Below are 21,357 nucleotides of genomic sequence, written 5' to 3'. Positions count from 1 at the left end.
GTAGAGTCACATGGGCAGGGCTGGACTGGGAAGAGAAATTTTATATAGCAACTGGCCCAAAGGTTGTTGAGTGGGGGGTTGTTCACTGTCCTTTTATGCATATCGCGGCACCATTTTGTGGTCCGTTCTGCATAACGCTGCGGCTCATTTTAGCTTATCGCGGCCCATTTGCACCATTTCGTGGCCGACCCACCAGCCCCCTCGGTTCCCGATGGCCAGTCCGGCCCCAAAGTGCGTCGGCCCACCGGGAAATTGCCCAGTATGTCAGATTACCAGTCCAGCCCTGCACATGGGGTAACCTCCTCGTGGTCGCCATAATGTGGTTCTCGCTCTCAGGTGGGGCGTGTGGCGAGTTGTGTGTGGATGCCGCGGAGAATAGCGTGAAGCCTCCACATGTGCTAGGTCTCCGTGGTAACATGCTCAACAAGCCACGTGATAAACTGCGCGGATTGACGGTCTCAGACGCGGATTCGTCCTACGCCAACTAGAGGCGAGTCACTACACAACCACGAGGACTTAAGAGCGCATTAATCATGCATAGTTAAGCTAGATACATAAATAGGCTTGTCAACTTTTAAAAGATAAGAGAAAACACTTCCCTACATTTTTATAGTTGACACCAAAGGCCACATGTCCAATCAAACTCCACAGTATTGCGTCATAAATACACCTGTCTCTAGGTAGAAGGGGTTTGGTGGTACTGTGTTAATGTCCATCACTCCAAATGGGTCCTGAAGCAAAACCAGTTGAGAACCACTGCTAAAGGGAAAACAGATCTCACTGCTGACTCCATGTTTGAGTCGACACAGACCAGCACTTCTAGTTTCCATTTCATTAACTCTGAAGTGGATCATTAATGCTTGTAAAAGCAGACCTGAGACGCATTACCTCACTCAGCTTTAACAAACACTAATAAGCACTCAACCGCATAAATAATGCCAACACACGCAGTGTTCAAACAGGATGCTGGTTTATGCTGACCTGAAATCAAGTATTTGATTCAGTTTTTATTCAGTATAAAGTCAACCTCAACTAATACCTACAGAATCTGGTTGCAAGGGTGTTGCTATATGGTTGCTATGGTGTTCTTGCTTTGTGGTTGCAAGTAGAGGTTGAGCGATTAATCGGTTTTGCTGAATAAAATGTGGTGCTTTGATCAGTCTTCGGTCGGCCTTTATCCGTCTTGAGGGCTAATTAGCCTGATTAGGGGCCGGGTGTGCAGAATCACGACCCCGCCCTCCGCCCTGCCACATTCATCCTTCGTTCTCTCAGGCCGGGTCCCCGGCATGACATACATCCCCCCCTTTACCTGGGGAGGTGGTGCCTTCCGCCCCATCTGCCGGTAGGTCATCCCCGTCTACCTGGATGAGGGAGGGGACAAGGGGAGGGAAACAAAAAAAAGTGTGGCACCTGCACGCCGTAACGGCGATCGTGCCACATTAACAAAACATACGGAGCAGCAGAGGAAGAGAGGGACCACTCGGCCACTCCTCCAACCTCCAATGGATGACAGCCGCACCTCCCCGGGCGTATCGGAGGCAGTCTTCTGGCCCCTGGCGGACGGAATGCCCCGCCGGGGGAGCCCCTCCCCATTTAGCGGCTGGTGGGGTCTCCCCCGCCCCTGGAAGCGGTTCTCCCGCTACAGGTGGTCGGCCGGGAGCCCCTCCCCATTTAGCGGCTGGTAGGGGTCTCCCCCCGCCACTGGCAGTGGCCCTGACCGCTCCAGGCGGTCGGCTAAGAGCTCCTTCTCCCTTCACTGTCAGCGGCCATTCGTCCACTCTCAGGAGGCCGGGCTCCTCCGTCCCCCGCGTCTGCTCAGTTGGGGTGGATGGTAGTGGCGAGGACTCTTCTACGGCTCCTCCCGGGTTTTGGCACCAGTGTAAATGGTTTAAAGGAAAAGGAGGAGGCAAGAACCGGATTCAGAATATAAATAATAGTTTAATAATAAATGTAAACTAAAAGACAAACACACACACTGCTGTCGGACAGCTGCCCGTAACACTCTCTCTCTCGCACTGCTGTCTTCGGTCAGCCTTTATCCCTCTCCGAGACTTGATTAGCCTGATTAGGGGCCGGGGGTGCGGAATCACGACCCCGCCCTCCTCCCTGCCACAGTCATTAAATTGCCGGTTTCGTGACGGTAATCACACTAGGTCATATCAGATAACAGCATGCGCTCGTGTTAAAGCTGCCGCTAGCGTGAAGCCTCCACACGCGCTACGTCTCCGCAGTAACGCGCCCAACAAGCCACGTGATAAGATGCGCAGACTGACGGTCTCAGACACTGAGGCAACTGAGATTCGTCCTCCGCCACCCGGATTGAGGCAAGTCACTACACCACCACGAGGACTCAGAGCGCTTTGGGAATTGGCCGTTCCAAATTGGGGAGCCACCATTTAATTTCGTGTTGCATCAATGACACTTTCGTCTCATGTGTCAGCTTGCATGTTTAAATGGACTCAAACCGCTATCTTCCAAGTCCAATGTCCATAGCTCTGTAATACACAGCACCCACGCATATGAGTCTCAGCCTGCCTATATGAGTTATTACATGAAGCACTAGATTTGGGAATGACTAACAAGCAGTTATGTAATAAAAATAGACACTTTGAAGTGCAGGTAACGCTGCACTGCTGTCGCTCTGCTGTCGGCTTATGATGAAAGTGGCTGAGGTGCCCGTGCTGTCCGATCGGGAATCATTTCTACCACTCGCACACACACTCTGCATACCTCTCACATTCTCCCTGTCCTTGCTTGCCAAGTGCCAACAAACTCACCTTTGACTGGCACGCTGATATGAAGTCTCTCTTACGAGGTCCACAGAGTCACTTCATTGAGGAAACTCAAACACACGTGTCCAGTCACCATCTGCTGTGCTAGTGTTGGCTCATCACATATGAACTGTAAATGCTGATATAATGCGATCTGGTTGTAATCGTGTAGTGGAATAAAGATGGTCTGCGTTCTCTCACTTCCTTTAGCTGTTTATGTCGCCCTTTCCTTCCTGTCAGGAAAGGGAGGGATTGTCTGCATGTGTGTGAGAGGTCTGTGTTGCGTTCTGATGTCTTGTAAGTGAACACTACGTCAAAGAAAATGAGTTTTTTTAATGGTCAGTACTGATATCTTGACAGCAGGATGGCTGATGGACAATTTAAAGCTGATATATGGGGGATTCTTATGTCCGGCTGCTATAGTAATGAGAATTGGGGGCTAAAATGTGCCTGAAAATAATGTCACAATGCAAAACAATGTAACGGTTCTAAATGTAGACTTCATTTGTATTTTTCTCCCTAATCTGGCATGCCCAATTCCCAATGCGTTCTAAGTCCTCGTGGTGGCGTAGTGACTCAATCAGGGTGGCGGAGGATGAGTCTCAGTTGCCTCCACGTCTGAGACCATCAATCCGCGCATCTGATCACGTGACTCGTTGTGCATGACACCGCGGAGACTCACAGCATGTGGAGACTCATGCTACTCTCCACGATCCACACACAACTTACCACACGCCCCATTGAGAGAACCACTAATCACCACCACGAGGAGGTTACCCCATGTGACTCTACCCTCCCTAGCAACCGGCCCAATTTGGTTACCCCATGTGACTCTACCCTCCCTAGCAACTGGCCCAATTTGGTTACCCCATGTGACTCTACCCTCCCTAGCAACCGGACCAATTTGGTTACCCCATGTGACTCTACCCTCCCTAGCAACCGGACCAATTTGGTTACCCCATGTGACTCTACCCTTCCTAGCAACCGGGCCAATTTGGTTACCCCATGTGACTCTACCCTCCTTAGCAACCAGCCAAATTTGTTTACCCCATGTGACTCTACCCTCCCTAGCAACCAGGACAATTTGGTTACCCCATGTGACTCTACCCTCCCTAGCAACCGGGCCAATTTGGTTACCCCATGTATTCTCTACCCTCCCTAGCAACCGGGCCAATTTGGTTACCCTATGTGACTCTACCCTCCCTAGCAACCAGACCAATTTGGTTACCCCATGTGACTCTACCCTCCCTAGCAACCGGACCAATTTGGTTACCCCATGTGACTCTACCCTCCCTAGCAACCGGCCAAATTTCGTTACCCCATGTGACTCTACCCTCCCTAGCAACCGGGCCAATTTGGTTACCCCATGTGACTCTACCCTCCCTAGCAACCGGCCAAATTTGCTTACCCCATGTGACTCTACCCTCCCTAGCAACCGGCCCAATTTGGTTACCCCATGTGACTCTACCCTCCCTAGCAACCGGAACAATTTGGTTACCCCATGTGACTCTACCCTCCCTAGCAACCGGGCCAATTTGGTTACCCCATGTGACACTACCCTCCCTAGCAACAGGGACAATTTGGTTACCCCATGTGACTCTACCCTCCCTAGCAACCGGGACAATTTGGTTACCCCATGTGACTCTACCCTCCCTAGCAACCGGGACAATTTGGTGCCAAATTTGGAAACAAAATCAAAGCCTTTAAATAAAAACATTTACATTTATGCGTTTGGCAGACGCTTTTATCCAAAGTGAATAACAGTGCACTTATTACAGGGACAATCCCCCCCGGAGCAACCTGGAGTTAAGTGTCTTACTCAAGGACACAATGGTGGTGACTGTGGGGATCGAACCAGCAACCTTCTGATTACCAATGTATTATACAGAGCACTTATTACAGGGACAATCCCCCCCGGAGCAACCTGGAGTTAAGTGTCTTACTCAAGGACACAATGGTGGTGGCTGTGGGGATCGAACCAGCAACCTTCTGATTGCCAGTTATGTGCTTTAGTCCACTACACCACCACCACTCCATAACCCTGTACAGACCCCTTCACGCTGGGTGCAAAACTTGTGAAAACAAAGTGCCGTTTTTATCCACCTCGTACATCGTTCTTTAGTTCACACGGCAAAACCGACACAAGAAAGTGACACAAATTGCTTATAGAAATGAAATGGGTCAATAAGAGTGATCAGCTTCCCATTAAGGCTGGAAGACTTTTTGCAGAGCCCCATGAAAATAGTTCAGAGGTGAAAAATCTGCCTTTATCCCTCTCGAGGCTTGATTAGCCTGATAAGGGGCCTGGTGTGTTGAATCACGAGCCGGCCCCGCCCTCCGCCCTGTCACATGGGCATTTGGACATTTGCCCGGCGGGCCAACGCACTTTGGGGGCGATAAGGTGCGGACTGGCCATCGGGAGAACCGGGTGTGAAACGGGCCAAGATAAGCTGAAATGAGCCGCCGTGTTATGCAGAACGGGCCACAAAACGGCGCCGTAATATGCCGAAGGGGGCAGCAATATGCAGAACAGGACACCGACACCAACTACCCCCCCCCTCAAATTCAATAACTTTTGGGACAGTTGCTATGTAAAATTATGTCATGACCTGACATCAACACGCTGGACATCAGAGAGATGACAGATGTGCTTGTGCAGCAGAGAAACATATTTAAAGGAACAGTTCACCCCAAATGAGTGTGTGAATTTCTGCAGGACATATTTACATAAACCACTGTCTGGAATTCTGAAGATTCCCATCAGGAAAAAAGGATCTCCACCAAACATGCAGGTCAAATGGAAAGAACGTACACGCCTCACGGACGACAACAACAACATCAACAGAGTGGCCAATTGAAAATATTCAACAATTCAACAGATTTGCTTCTAAAAGCGTGTTTTTAATTAGGCGGCTAATGTTTTACAGCTAAGCTGTCTCCATAAACGAGAAACAAATGTCAATGTTCATCAACAAACACGCCAATCCTCTGATCTAACAGCTGGAGATGCAGTCTGCACATCTGCTTTGGTTCAGATGCTACAGAGAAATAAAACATTGGCACTCTTAATAATCTTCTCTGTAGTTCAACACACTTAAAGGGACAGTTCGCCCAAAAATGAAAATTCTCTCATCATTTACTCTCTCTCTCATGTCATCCCAGGTGTGCATGACTTTCTTTCTTTAGCAAGAAAAATGGTAAAATATCTAATCTCAGAAGGTCCTTATAATGTAAGTGGATGGTGATCAGACCTTTGAAGCTCAAAAAATCACAGACCGTCAACATAAACGTCATCCATACGACTCCAGCGGTTAAATTAATGTCTTCTAAAGCGACACGATACATTTTGGTGATTAAAAGATCAATATTTAAGTGCTTTTTAATTATAATCCAACGTTTTACGAGAGGGTGGAGTTCAAGCGGTCTCTCGTGTGTCATATTCACGTTGCCATGGATACCGACGTTATCTCACATTCTCCAATTAACTCACAAATGCCTCAATTATCACGCGTCTCACATACAGATGCGACTGCATCACACATGCGTCAGTTGTCACGCGTCTCACGTACAGATGCGATTACATCACACGTGCGTCAGTTGTCACGCGTCTCACGTACAGATGCGATTACATCACACCTGCGTCAGTTGTCACGCGTCTCACGTACAGATGCGATTACATCACACCTGCGTCAGTTATCACACATCTCACGTACAGATGCGATTACATCACACATGCGTCAGTTATCACACATCTCACGTACAGATGCGATTACATCACACATGCGTCAGTTATCACACGTCTCACGTACAGATGCGATTACATCACACATGCGTCAGTTATCACACACCTCACGTACAGATGGGATTACATCACACATGCGTCAGTTATCACACGTCTCACGTACAGATGGGATTACATCACACATGCGTCAGTTATCACACGTCTCAGCGTACAGATGGCGATTACATCACACCTGCGTCAGTTATCACACGTCTCACGTACAGATGCGATTACATCACACATGCGTCAGTTATCACAGCATCTCACGCGTACAGATGGCGATTACATCACACATGCGTCAGTTATCACACATCTCACGTACAGATGCGATTACATCACACATGCGTCAGTTATCACACATCTCACGTACAGATGGGATTACATCACACATGCGTCAGTTATCACACGTCTCACGTACAGATGGGATTACATCACACATGCGTCAGTTATCACACATCTCACGTACAGATGGGATTACATCACACATGCGTCAGTTATCACACGTCTCACGTACAGATGCTTTTACATCACACCTGCGTCAGTTATCACACATCTCACGTACAGATGCGATTACATCACACTTGCGTCAGTTATCACACGTCTCACGTACAGATGGGATTACATCACACGTACGTCAGTTATCACACGTCTCACGTACAGATGCGATTACACCACACTTGCTTCGGTTATCTCACGTCTCACGTACAGATGCGATTACATCACACATGCGTCAGTTGTCACGCGTCTCACGTACAGATGCGATTACATCACACATGCGTCAGTTATCACGCGTCTCACGTACAGATGCGATTACATCACACGTGCGTCAGTTGTCACGCGTCTCACGTGCAGATGCGATTACATCACACATGCGTCAGTTATCACACGTCTCACGTACAGATGCGATTACATCACACCTGCGTCAGTTATCACACATCTCACGTACAGATGCGATTACATCACACATGCGTCAGTTATCACACGTCTCACGTACAGATGGGATTACATCACACGTACGTCAGTTATCACACGTCTCACGTACAGATGCGATTACATCACACCTGCGTCAGTTATCACACGTCTCACGTACAGACGCGATTACATCACACGTGCGTCAGTTGTCACGCGTCTCACGTGCAGATGCGATTACATCACACTTGCGTCGGTTATCACACGTCTCATGTACAGATGCGATTACATCACACCTGCGTCGGTTATCACATGTCTCATGTACAGATGCGATTACATCACACATGCGTCGGTTATCACGCGTCTCATGTACAGATGCGATTACATCACACATGCGTCGGTTATCACGCGTCTCACGTACAGATGCGATTACACCACACTTGCGTCGGTTATCTCATGTCTCACGTACAGATGCGATTACATCACACATGCGTCGGTTATCACGCGTCTCACGTACAGATGCGATTACATCACACCTGCGTCAGTTATCACACATCTCACGTACAGATGCGATTACATCACACATGCGTCGGTTATCTCATGTCTCACGTACAGATGCGATTACATCACACATGCGTCGGTTATCACGCGTCTCACGTACAGATGCGATTACATCACACATGCGTCGGTTATCACGCGTCTCACGTACAGATGCGATTACACCACACTTGCGTCGGTTATCTCATGTCTCACGTACAGATGCGATTACATCACACTTGCTTCGGTTATCTCACGTCTCACGTACAGATGCGATTACATCACACATGCGTCAGTTATCACGTGTCTCTGGTACAGTTGCGATTAGATCACACATGCGATGCGATTACATCACACATGCGTTGGTTATCACGTGTCTCGCATGCAGACACGATTACATCACGCGCGTCAGTTATCACGGATCTCACATGCAGACGTGATTACATCACACCCACGCCAGTTATCACGCATCTCCAGCGTAGACACGATTACATCATACCCCCATTATTTAGACGTGATTACATCACACGCGCATCAGTTATCACGCATCTCCAGCATAGATGCGATTACATCATACCCCCAACAGTTAGACGCGATTACATCACACGCGCATCAGTTGTCACGTGTCTCGCGTGCAGACGCGATTACATCACACATTTTAATTTACAACTTGCTTCTGGCGCCCCCCTGTGGACATTTCACCCGTAGACTTGAGCTCACCCGTGCCACAGTTAGTTCATCAACACTTCCACCTTTGGCCACTGGGGGCAGTGTTTAACATGTCAGTAAACACACACCGATTTCAGCTCGCCAAATGCAGCGAGACCAAGACGTTAACCCTGACTGAAGTCTATCACAGCAAAACTAGCTCATTCTCCATGCAAGTATCTGAACCAATTCCACACTTAAAAAAACCCTGAGGCGCCAACCCAGTCACTCAACTCCCATCTCCCCCTCTACAGAGAAGAAATAAAAGCCATTATGTCTTCTGAGGTGAGCTTTTATGAAGCGTGAGTGCAGTGTAAATAGTCTGTTTATTTTGTCTGCAGGGGGAGACGGGTGCTCGAGGTGCTCCCACGTTCGATTTCAAGCTTAATGGCCTGTGAAAGGTGAATTATCTCTTTACACACTCGCTCACAGAGCCCTCAGTGTACACACACGCACTTTCAAACAGCACTTGCACACACAGCAGCATCTGAGCAGTCACAAATGTTATAAATAGAAGAGAGGCTTGAGGTTCAGAGACTCTGAATAGGACATACAGATGAAAAGGAAAGCAGAACTTCACTGTTATTAAATGAAACTAATCCACAATCTATTAAAAAACATCAGTGAGTGACTCAAGCACCGACTAGATGCATAATGGGTGCTTTATGTCTCTTAAAATCCGCAAAACCACCAATAACTCTTGACAAATTACACACAAGACCGTTTGCTGAAATGCAGCTTTATAAACAGCTTGTTAAAGGTCTTTGGGATTAAAGGGTTGCAATTAAAACATTTATTTGTGGGAAAGGTGCGCTCATAACAACAAGGTGAAACCTCTTTATGCAAAGCATAATTTCATATTTTAATATGACAAATACACAAGTTAAATATGACATAAATAGGACGTTTTCTTGATGGGTTTCATGGGCCAATTTGTTACAAGACGTAGCGCGTGTGGAGGCTTCACGCTATTCTCCGCGGCATCCACGCATAACTCACCACACGCCCCACCGAGAGAGAGAATCACATTATAGCAACCACGATGAGGTTGCCCCATGTGACTCTACCCTCCCTAGCAACAGGGCCAATTTAGTTGCTAAGGAGACCTGACTGGAGTCACTTGCCACACGCCCCACCGAGAGCAAGAACCACATTATAGCGACCACGATGAGGTTATCCCATGTGACTCCACCCTCCCTAGCAACTGGCCCAATTTGGTTGCTAAGGAGACCTGACTGGAGTCACTCGCCACACGCCCCACCGAGAGCAAGAAACACGTTATAGCGACCACGATGAGGTTATCCCATGTGACTCCACCCTCCCTAGCAACTGGCCCAATTTGGTTGCTAAGGAGATCTGACTGGAGTCACTCACCACACGCCCTGGATTCAAACTCACGACTCCAGGGGTGACAGTCAGCGTCAATACAATAAAATAGCCATAAACCCATAAAATTGTTTACATGAATGGCTATAACTCATCCTAAATAAACAAGATTGGCGTGTATATACACACACACACACACACACACACACAGTAGGGCAATATATATCGTTTCAGCATCGACATCGCGATGTGCGCATCCGCAATAGTCACATCGCAGAACGTGTGGTGTAGTAAGATAAACATAGTCTACAATATGTTTTCCCCAATAGGAAATGTAGCATTATATCTGTCTGATATTACATCATTTACTCCGATTTATGGGTTCATAGATACACAGAGTTTATTATATATATTTTTTAAACGTTCATTGTTACACGTTGTTGACGTTCAGGCTCTGCTTGCGCCAAATGAAATGCATTGTCAGTTATATGGAAATCTTTTGTCTACAGACCGGATGATGATGACCACAAACAGGTACTTTGTCGAGAGTGTCTTGCAATTGTTGCCACAACACGAGGAAACACGAGCAGTTTGTTTGATCCTGTAAGTCAGCGCCACAAATCTTTGTATGCCGAGTGCAAAGCCAAAAACTATTTCAGATGCCTTTGCCGGTGTTACGCCATACGAGAAAGTTTCCAAACGGCAGAAAAATCCCAGATTCAGTAACATTTCATCTTGCGAAAGACACGATACCAATTAACACGTTTACCAAAGAGGGTTTTAAAAACACGATCCGGTCGCTTGACAAGCGGTGTGTAACACAATCACAACAACTTTTTAAGTTATTTCTTTTAGAAACATTTTATTTTATGTTGTATGTTTGTAAACCACTCCGGGTTGGTGTATAGCTGCACTGTTTCCCCAAAGGGTTTAAATTAAAATGTATTTCTTAAAAAAACCAAAAAGAGGTTTGTAATCTAATTTGTAATAGCCTATAATAAAATGCTAAATTACTTATTTTGTCATTCACATTAATTATTGTGATAATGAAACTTCCTCAGTGTAATGCTGTTTTAACCGGGTTGGGTACAGAGATAAAGCCTCCTGTAATCTCCCAAATCCCTTCTGAGCCCCTTTATTTTAGAGTAAGCATCGTGCATTATTACCATCATAACATGTTAGATCATTGAATTTAGGGTGAATCGATAGAGGAGTATTACATGAATACAATGGAACCATGGTGAATTAAACAGTGTATTAATTATTACAATAAAATAATCTACCCAAAATAAGTCAAAAAGTAAAAAGTCATTTTCAGTTTCTTTTCCATGAAGATGCAGTTCCCTACAAAATCCCCCCCAATCATTCTAGAATAATTCATTCTTCTCAAATAGAGCTATTCAAGTCATCCTGTATTTTTTCATATCGCAAAAAACAAAATATCGCAATGTCAGTTTTTTCCAATATTGTGCAGCGCTAATATACAGTTGAAGTCAGAAGTGTACATAAAAATAAAATAATAAATAAATGGATCAATTGTCACACATTATACATACATTTCTGCATATACATGGTGAAATTACTTATTTTTCACATATCCCAGCTAAGCTGGGGTCAGAGTGCAGGGTCAGCCATGGTACGGTGCCCCTGGAGCAGATAGGGTCAAGGGCCTTGCTCAAGGGCCCAACAGTGGCATCTTGGTGGTGTTGGGGCTTGAACCCATGACCTTCTGGTCCGTAACCCAGAGCCTTAACCGCTGAGCCACCACTGCCCAATTTTCGCATATCCCAACTAAGCTGGGATCAGAGCGCAGGGTCAGCCATGGTACGGCGCCCCTGGAGCAGATAGGGTCAAGGGCCTTGCTCAAGGGCCCAACAGTGGCATCTTGGCAGTGCTGGGGATTGAATCCCCGACCTTCGGGTCAGAAACCCACAGCCTTGACCACCAAGCCACCACTGCTCCTGCACTTAGGTTGAAGTCATTAAAACTCATTTTTAACCACTCCTCAGATTTAATATTAGCAAACTATAGTTTTGGCGAGTCGTTTAGGACGTCTACTGTGTGCATGACACGAGTCGGTTTACAGACCGATTGTGTCACTTTTAATTGACTATAATCACAATTCCAGTGGATCAGAACTTTACATTTTTATGCATTTGGCAGATGCTTTTATCCAAAGTGACTTACAGTGCACTTATTACAGGGACAATCCCCCTGGAACAACCTGGAGTTAAGTGTCTTACTCAAGGACACAATGGTGGTGACTGTGGGGATCAAACCAGCAACCTTCTGATTACCAATGTATTATACAGAGCACTTATTACAGGGACAATCCCCCCGGAGCAACCTGGAGTTAAGTGTCTTACTCAAGGACACAATAGTGGTGACTGTGGGGATCAAACCAGCAACCTTCTGATTGCCAGTTTAGTGATTTAGCCCACTACGCCACCACCACTCCACTTTACATACACTAAGTTAACTGTGCATTTAAGCAGCTTGGAAAATTAGCTTCTGATAGGAGTTGTACTGAATTGGAGGTGTACCTGTGGATGTATTTTAAGGTCTACCTTCAAACTCGGTGTCTCTTTGATTGCCATCATGGCGAAATCAAAAGCAATCAGCCAAGACCTCAGAAAAAAAAACTGTGGACCTCCACAAGTCTGGTTCATCTTTGGGAGCAATTTCCAAACGCCTGAAGGTGCCACGTTCATCTATACAAACAATAGTGCACAAGTATAAACACCATGGGACCACTTACCATCAGACCGCTCTGGAAGGAGACGCATTCTGTCTCCTAGAGATGAACGTAGTTTGATGCTAAAAGTGCAAATCAATCCCAGAACAACAGCAAAGGACCTTGTAAAGATGCTGGAGGAAACAGGTGGACGAGTATCTAGATCCACAGCAAAACCAGTCCTATATGGACATCACCTGAAAGGCGGCTCAGCAAGGAAGAAGCCGATGCTCCAAAACCACCATAAAAAAGACAGAATACAGATTGCAAGTGCACATGGGGACAAAGATCTGACTGGAGAAATGTCCTCTGGTCTGATGAAACACATATTGGCCTGTTTGGCCATAATGACCACCGGTATGTTTGGAGGGAAAAGGGTGAGACTTGCACGCCGAAGAACACCATCCCAACTGTGAAGCATGGGGGTGCAGCATCATGTTGTGGGGGTGGACATAACTGCGTATGAAATAAAAGGCCTGTTTCATATCTACACTGGGTTATTGTTTCACGGGGGTCTGTAAATTGTGTTGGAGACCACCGCTCACCCTCTTTTCCTCTCGAATGAGTTTGTCTTCCCCACAGAAGCCCCATAATTAACAGCCGCTGCCCGCCTCGCCAGTCAAAACACATGCCCCCCTCCTCATTCTCTGATACAAGCTCCCAACCGCGGCTCACATCGATCAGAGACCCGAGCGCTTTACGACCAGCGACCGGATCAGTCGTGATCGAGCGCGAGATTCACTCCCGACCGTTTGTCAGTCTAAGCATCGGGATGGCGGTAAATCTGGGGACATTAGTTGCCTGAACTAGCAGCTCAAATATGTGACAGAGAATGAAGATTTTTAGAAGAATAGTTCTGCTCTGTTGGTCCATACCAAGTGTGCCGCACAAGCCCTCAAAAGTGAAGCCAAAACGTCTCGATCGCCCCCCGGTGACTGGTCCTAGTATAGGTCATAAGCCCCGCCTCCCCATGTTATTCAACGGGACGTGAGACCAACTAAACAATTAAATTACACTTCACATATCTTTTTTCCAAAGATAGTTTCTGTCATTTACTGTCGTTTCTATCACGTTGATGTCATTTCAAGTGTTTGTTTTCAAAATAAGTTTGTTTTTAGTTATTTGATGCTATAAAAACGCTGCTGTGACATCATGATTGACAGCTGTGATTGACAGGTTCTCTGAGCGAAGTAGTCACTGAAGCACCAACTGACTTTTTTTCGGGATCTTCGGAGGACTGAGGAGATTGGAGCTTTAAATTTAATATCTAAATTTCTATAATTAATTATTTCACACCGTCAAAAGTCAAAAGTCAAAAGTGCAGGGGCGTGTGCTTGCGATTGATTCAGCGAGATGAGGGCGGGGCCTTGATTTCGCGGCTTTACGTTCTGCTCACTACTGCGCAGGTCTGGTCCCGAATTCGCAACTGCACAGACTCAAGTCCCAAGATGTCAGCGCCATATCGGGACACTGGCGGCTTCAGTTCTCACCAATGGAAAAGAGCGAAGGGGCGTCGCCCATGTTTTATTACAGTCTATGGTCCATACAATGCAAGTGAATGGTGACCAGAATTTTGAAGCTCCAGAAAGCACATAAATGCAGCATAGAAGTACTCCATATGACTCCAGTGGTTCAATCCATGTCTTCACAAGTGATAGGATAGATATGGGTGAGAAACACATCAATATTTAAGTCGTTTTTTTACTCTAAATCTCCACTTTCACTTTTTTTTGTTTTGCAGATTCATATTTTTATTGCATATCGCCACCTAATCAAAGGTGGATTTTTATTTAATTGATCTGTTTCTCACCCACACCTATCATATCACTTCAGAAGACATGGATGGAGTCTTATGGAGTACTTTTATGCTGCATTTATGTGCTTTCTGGAGCTTCAAAGTTCTGGTCACCATTCACTTGCATTGTATGGACCATAGACTGTAAAAAAAGGTTTGAATGTCAACCGTAACCAGATAATAATGAAATAAACGTCTTTTCAACTCTTGATACAATTTTGACGGCTACTTATTGGATCAATAAACGTATTTATTTAATTACAAACGAACTAGTTCTGAGCCCTTCCTTTGAACGTGATGTGCGTCATTAAGATCTTTCACAGGACGTCATCAGCTCCTCTGTCTCGCTTTGGCCTTGGAGTGCCTAAAAAGGTCCGAGATCTTCAAAGCCTTTTTAATGCGTCCTACTTGAGCTGAGGAGCTGAACACGGAGCTGAATCAGTGCACAGCTGTCCTGTGCTTATCAAACAGTGTTTAATATTTGCCGTTAGATCAAGAGATCTCTGTGATGCATCTGCAGGCCGGAGGAGGACACAAGCTGTCCAGCGTGAGAACAGAGGAATTCCGGTTATCCACAACACCAAAGACTGAAACCTGTGGAGCAGAACACGTCAGTTCTGCTGCATTAATCTTGGTATTTCCTTCATTTAGAGGAAAACGAGGACCGTCTCTTAATATCTATGTTCTATATGAGGCATGCTGTCGATTGCGTTTACAGTAAATACATTTATAACGGAAGTCAAGCGAGCAGCATTGTGAATGTTTAAAATATAACACAGTATATAAAGTATACCCATCACACTTCAAGCTGCAGTGTATCAGAAGTCCATCTGACAATTATACACACATACACACACTTACTATACACACTATATATACTGTATATATACACTCACCTAAAGGATTATTAGGAACACCTGTTCAATTTCTCATTAATGCAATTATCTAATCAACCAATCACATGGCAGTTGCTTCAATGCATTTAGGGGTGTGGTCCTGGTCAAGACAATCTCCTGAACTCCAAACTGAATGTCAGAATGGGAAAGAAAGGTGATTTAAGCAATTTTGAGCGTGGCATGGTTGTTGGTGCCAGACGGGCCGGTCTGAGTATTTCACAATCTGCTCAGTTACTGGGATTTTCACGCACAACCATTTCTAGGGTTTACAAAGAATGGTGTGAAAAGGAAAAACATCCAGTATGCGGCAGTCCTGTGGGCTGAAAATGCCTTGTTGATGCTAGAGGTCAGAGGAGAATGGGCCGACTGATTCAAGCTGATAGAAGAGCAACTTTGACTGAAATAACCACTCGTTACAACCGAGGTATGCAGCAAAGCATTTGTGAAGCCACAACACGCACAACCTTGAGGCGGATGGGCTACAACAGCAGAAGACCCCACCGGGTACCACTCATCTCCACTACAAATAGGAAAAAGAGGCTACAATTTGCAAGAGCTCACCAAAATTGGACAGTTGAAGACTGGAAAAATGTTGCCTGGTCTGATGAGTCTCGATTTCTGTTGAGACATTCAGATGGTCGAGTCAGAATTTGGCGTAAACAGAATGAGAACATGGATCCATCATGCCTTGTTACCACTGTGCAGGCTGCTGGTGGTGGTGTAATGGTGTGGGGATGTTTTCTTGGCACACTTTAGGCCCCTTAGTGCCAATTGGGCATCGTTTAAATGCCACGGCCTACCTGAGCATTGTTTCTGACCATGTCCATCCCTTTATGGCCACCATGTACCCATCCTCTGATGGCTACTTCCAGCAGGATAATGCACCATGTCACAAAGCTCGAATCATTTCAAATTGGTTTCTTGAACATGACAATGAGTTCACTGTACTAAAATGGCCCCCACAGTCACCAGATCTCAACCCAATAGAGCATCTTTGGGATGTGGTGGAACGGGAGCTTCGTGCCCTGGATGTGCATCCCACAAATCTCCATCAACTGCAAGATGCTATCCTATCAATATGGGCCAACATTTCTAAAGAATGCTTTCAGCACCTTGTTGAATCAATGCCACGTAGAATTAAGGCAGTTCTGAAGGCGAAAGGGGTCAAACACAGTATTAGTATGTGTTCCTAATAATCCTTTAGGTGAGTGTATATATACATATATTTATTTTATATATATATATATATATATATATATACACACACACACACATTTACTACATACACTATATATACTATATACTGTAAAAACACATCAGTACATCAGAGTCTCTAGTTTGAGAAATAGACGCCTCACATGTCCTCCGCTGACAGCTTCATTGAATTCTACCCGCTCAACACCAGTTTCATGTACAACAGTAAAGAGAAGACTCTTATGGGAAGAACTGCAAAGAAAAAGACACTTTTGAAAAGGTTTGAGTGGGGAAAGAAACAGACATTGGACAACAGATAATTGGAAAAGAGTGTTACGGATCTGAACCCCATTGAGCTTTTGTGGGATCAGATAGACTGTAAGGTGCGTGAGAAGTGCCCAACACATCTATGGCAAGTTCTACAGGAAGTGTGGGGTTAAAGGTCAAGTGCAACAGGAAGTGTGTGGGTTAAAGGTCAAGTGCTACAGGAAGTGTGGGGTGAAAGGTCAAGTGCTACAGGAAGTGTGGGGTGAAGGGTCAAGTGCTACAGGAAGTGTGGGGTGAAGGGTCAAGTGCTACAGGAAGTGTGGGGTGAAAGGTCAAGTGCTACAGGAAGTATGGGGTGAAGGGTCAAGTGCTACAGGAAGTGTGGGGTGAGAGGTCAGTGCTACAGGAAGTGGGGTCAAGTGCTACAGGAAGTGTGGGGTGAAAGGTCAAGTGCTACAGGAAGTATGGGGTGAAGGGTCAAGTGCTACAGGAAGTGTGGGGTGAGAGGTCAAGTGCTACAGGAAGTATGGGGTGAAGGGTCAAGTGCTACAGGAAGTGTGGGGTGAAAGGTCAAGTGCTACAGGAAGTATGGGGTGAAGGGTCAAGTGCTACAGGAAGTATGGGGTGAAGGGTCAAGTGCTACAGGAAGTATGGGGTGAAGGGTCAAGTGCTACATGAAGTATGGGGTGAAGGGTCAAGTGCTACAGGAAGTGTGGGGTGAAAGGTCAAGTGCTGCAGGAAGTATGGGGTGAAGGGTCAAGTGCTACAGGAAGTATGGGGTGAAGGGTCAAGTGCTACATGAAGTATGGGGTGAAGGGTCAAGTGCTACAGGAAGTATGGGGTGAAGGGTCAAGTGCTACAGGAAGTATGGGGTGAAGGGTCAAGTGCTACATGAAGTGTGGGGTGAAGGGTCAAGTGCTACATGAAGTATGGGGTGAAGGGTCAAGTGCTACAGGAAGTATGGGGTGAAGGGTCAAGTGCTACATGAAGTATGGGGTGAAGGGTCAAGTGCTACAGGAAGTATGGGGTGAAGGGTCAAGTGCTACATGAAGTATGGGGTGAAGGGTCAAGTGCTACAGGAAGTGTGGGGTGAAAGGTCAAGTGCTACAGGAAGTATGGGGTGAAGGGTCAAGTGCTACAGGAAGTATGGGGTGAAGGGTCAAGTGCTACATGAAGTATGGGGTGAAGGGTCAAGTGCTACATGAAGTATGGGGTGAAGGGTCAAGTGCTACAGGAAGTGTGGGGTGAAAGGTCACCTGAGTATCTGGACAAACTGACCGCTAGAATAACGAGGATCTGCAAAGCTGTCATCGCTGCACATGGAGGATTTTTTGATGAGAACTCTTCTGAAGTAGTTTAAGAAGTTCTGAACATCTTCTCAAATTGTAATAGTAATATTTCACGTTTTTAATATCCTGATTATACATTGTGATCAGCTGAATGCCACTTTGGTGAATAAAGAGCAATTTTCCACAAGAGCAAATCTGTACATCATTCCACACTTTTGGCCGCTAGTTTATATCACATGTTAGAAATGTGCTACTTTGTAATGAAATGTGGTAAATTGGTTTTCACTAGTGCAAAATTAATTTCATATATCTATACTGTGATTGTAAATAGTGAGAAAGCATTTTAAGATTTCTTTCATTATTATTCAATGTAATATCTTGAAATACATTTTCAGATATGTGAAATTAACAGTCACTAGTGAAAACAAAATTACAGACATAAATGCAGACTTTTTTTTTTTACTAGTTAAAATTCAATATTTGATTTAAAACATGGATTTCAGTGAGCAATGACACTTCTGATGTCACAGAGTTACAGTGTTGCACTTTTCAGGGAGTCGATCTACTAATGAGATTCAAGACACACCCACTTTAAAGCCTTTCCGTTTATAACATTTGCCTATTAGGCATCCATTGCAACTTTATATTTTGTTGTAATGAACAGCAAACAGACATTCAGTTGGAAATATCCCCTGAGATAGACTCTTCTAAACATTCCCAGATCAGCGCATGTACACGACATCTGCAAACATTCTTAAACAAAAGCTTTTATTCCCTCGGCCGCACAAGCACCAGCTGTTCAACGCAAGATGCCAGATAAACACACACTCGTCCAATTAAAATGTTACGCCAATACATCCAAACCACAGGTGCTCCCTGTTTTTACCCATATGACTTTCTTCTGTGACAAACCTGCGGGCGAGAAAATGATCCAGGGCGTGCTGAGTGACTCCAGTCAGGTCTCCTTAGCAACCAAATTGGCCTGGTTGCTAGGGAGGGTAGAGTCACATGGGGTAACCTCCTCGTGGTCGCTATAATGTGGTTCTCGCTCTCGGTGGGGCGTGTGGTGAGTTGTATGCGAGGTTATTAATCAATGGTATATATGCTTCTTTTGAAATCATCAGTACGTTATTTCAAAAGTCGTGTTTAATAGTGGAATTCACAGCCTAATCTCATGAACATTACGCGACCACGGGCACTTATGTGAAATGAAATTACGTGCTTTATTACACATTTGCCTGCAGGTTCCCAGTGAAATGTCCAGCAGGGGGCGCCAAAAGCGAGTGAAATGTCCAGCAGGGGGCGCCAAAAGCAAGTGAAATGTCCAGCAGGGGGACGCCAAAATCGAGTGAAATGTCCAGCAGGGGCCGCAAAAAGCGAGTGAAATGTCCAGCAGGGGGGCACCAAAAGCGAGTGAAATGTCCAGCAGGGGGGCGCCAAAAGCGAGTGAAATGTCCAGCAGGGGCCAAAGCGAGTGAAATGTCCAGCAGGGGGCGCCAAAAGCGAGTGAAATGTCCAGCAGAGGCCAAAAGCGAGTGAAATGTCCAGCAGGGGGCGCCAAAAGCGAGTGAAATGTCCAGCAGGGGGGCCAAAAGCGAGTGAAATGTCCAGCAGGGGCCCCAAAAGCGAGTGAAATGTCCAGCAGGGGGCACCAAAAGCGAGTGAAATGATGTAATCAGACAAGGTGAATTTAAGGCGAATATTAGATGGAGGTTATAATGGGTAAAATGTACCTCCCTAACTTAAAACTTTAACCTAAACCAAAAACGATAGTGTCCTAAAAGCAAATGCGACAAAAAAGCAAATTATTCCAGGGTATCTCAGCGAGTATTGACACTGACTATCACACCTGGAGTCGCGAGTTTGAATCCAGGGCATGCTGAGTGACTCCAGCCAGGTCCCCTAAGCAACCAAATTGTCCCGGTTGCTAGGGAGGGTAGAGTCACATTGGCAGGGCTGGACTGGGAAGAGAAATTAGCCAAAGATTTTACATAGCAACTGGCCCAAAGGTTGTTGAGCGGGGGGGTGGGGGGGATATCACGGCGCCGTTTTGTGGTCTGTTTTGCATAACGCGACGGCTCATTTTAGCTTATCGCGGCCCATTCGCCCCGTTTCGCAGCCAACCCACCAGCCCCCTCGGTTCCCGATGGTCAGTCCGCCCCTGATCGGCCCCAAAGTGCATAGGCCCACCGGGAAAATGCCCGGTATTCCAGATTACCAGTCCAGCCCTGCACATGGGGAAACCTCCTCGTGGTTGCCATAATGTGGTTCTCGCTCTCGGTGGGGCGTGTGGCGAGTTGTGCATTCTTAAAGAGATAGTATCGTTTAACTCCTGTTCTACAACTTAAATAGAACAAATTATGCATGCAAACAATAAGTGTATAAAAGTACTGTATGAGCAAGACATCATATTTCTTGATGGAAAAACTAAAATGTGGCCAAAATGATGAAAAGCTAATGATAAAATAAATAATAATAATAAATATACACCAGATGGGAAGGTGCCATTACAGCTGAAATAAACCCAAATTAATATGAATGAAATTCATGCTGTACACATCAAGTATGAATGCTGAGAGAGTCTCTTGCAGAACAAGGGTTACCATCTAGACACTTCCTGTATTTTTACCTCGTTCCCGTCCGCTGCAGATTCCCTGCCGGCTCCAGAGCTCATGGTGTGTAAACTCTGGGAGCTATTCCCGATTCCAGGAACAGTATTCCAGCGCCACTGTGATCGAGAGGAGACACCTGAGGTTAAAGAGAAACGCGTCTCCTCTCAGGTTCCTCCGGCACACACTGCTCAGAACTCATCCTTGATTTCACACAGAAAATCCTGCAATATTCCCAACACACTTCCAGCGGTATTCCACACGAGAGAGAGTTAAATCCACACAGAGCGCTGGTGCGCTGCTCCACACATTCTGAGAGCCAGCCGGAGTCTCACAGCAGCAGCTCTGTTACACACACACACACACACACATTGAGAAAGGGAGGGTGGGTGAGGGAAAAGAGAGAGCGAGAGACCTCTCAGGACAGAGATGTGTGTGTGTGTGTGTGTGTGTGTGTGTGAGAGAGTGAGTGTTTGTGTGTGTGTGTGTGAGATTGAGAGTGTGTGTGTGTGTGTGTGTGTGTGTGTGAGAGAGTGAGTGT

At 45.9% G+C, this 21,357-nt stretch overlaps 1 protein-coding gene across 3 annotated transcripts in view; it reads right to left on the bottom strand.

Annotated features, from left to right (window-relative positions):
- The window catches only part of mcc (MCC regulator of WNT signaling pathway), an 81,853-nt gene extending 60,728 nt beyond the window's left edge, over window positions 1–21,125 (bottom strand). For all 3 annotated transcript variants that reach the window (XR_007970443.1, XR_007970444.1, XM_052125481.1), the window contains exon 1: window positions 20,837–21,125. Coding sequence is in view for 1 of the 3 variants with exons in the window: in XM_052125481.1 (XP_051981441.1) it covers window positions 20,837–20,881 (45 nt within the window). In the remaining 2 variants the exon portion in view is untranslated. The remainder of the gene's footprint in view (window positions 1–20,836) is intronic.
- Between the last annotated feature and the right edge of the window lie 232 nt (window positions 21,126–21,357).

Source organism: Xyrauchen texanus, chromosome 4, assembly GCF_025860055.1.
Source record: "Xyrauchen texanus isolate HMW12.3.18 chromosome 4, RBS_HiC_50CHRs, whole genome shotgun sequence".
NCBI classification, from domain to species: Eukaryota; Metazoa; Chordata; class Actinopteri; order Cypriniformes; family Catostomidae; genus Xyrauchen; species Xyrauchen texanus.
The sequence above is the reverse complement of the archived record's forward strand: the minus strand, read 5'-3'. Positions and strand labels throughout refer to the sequence as shown.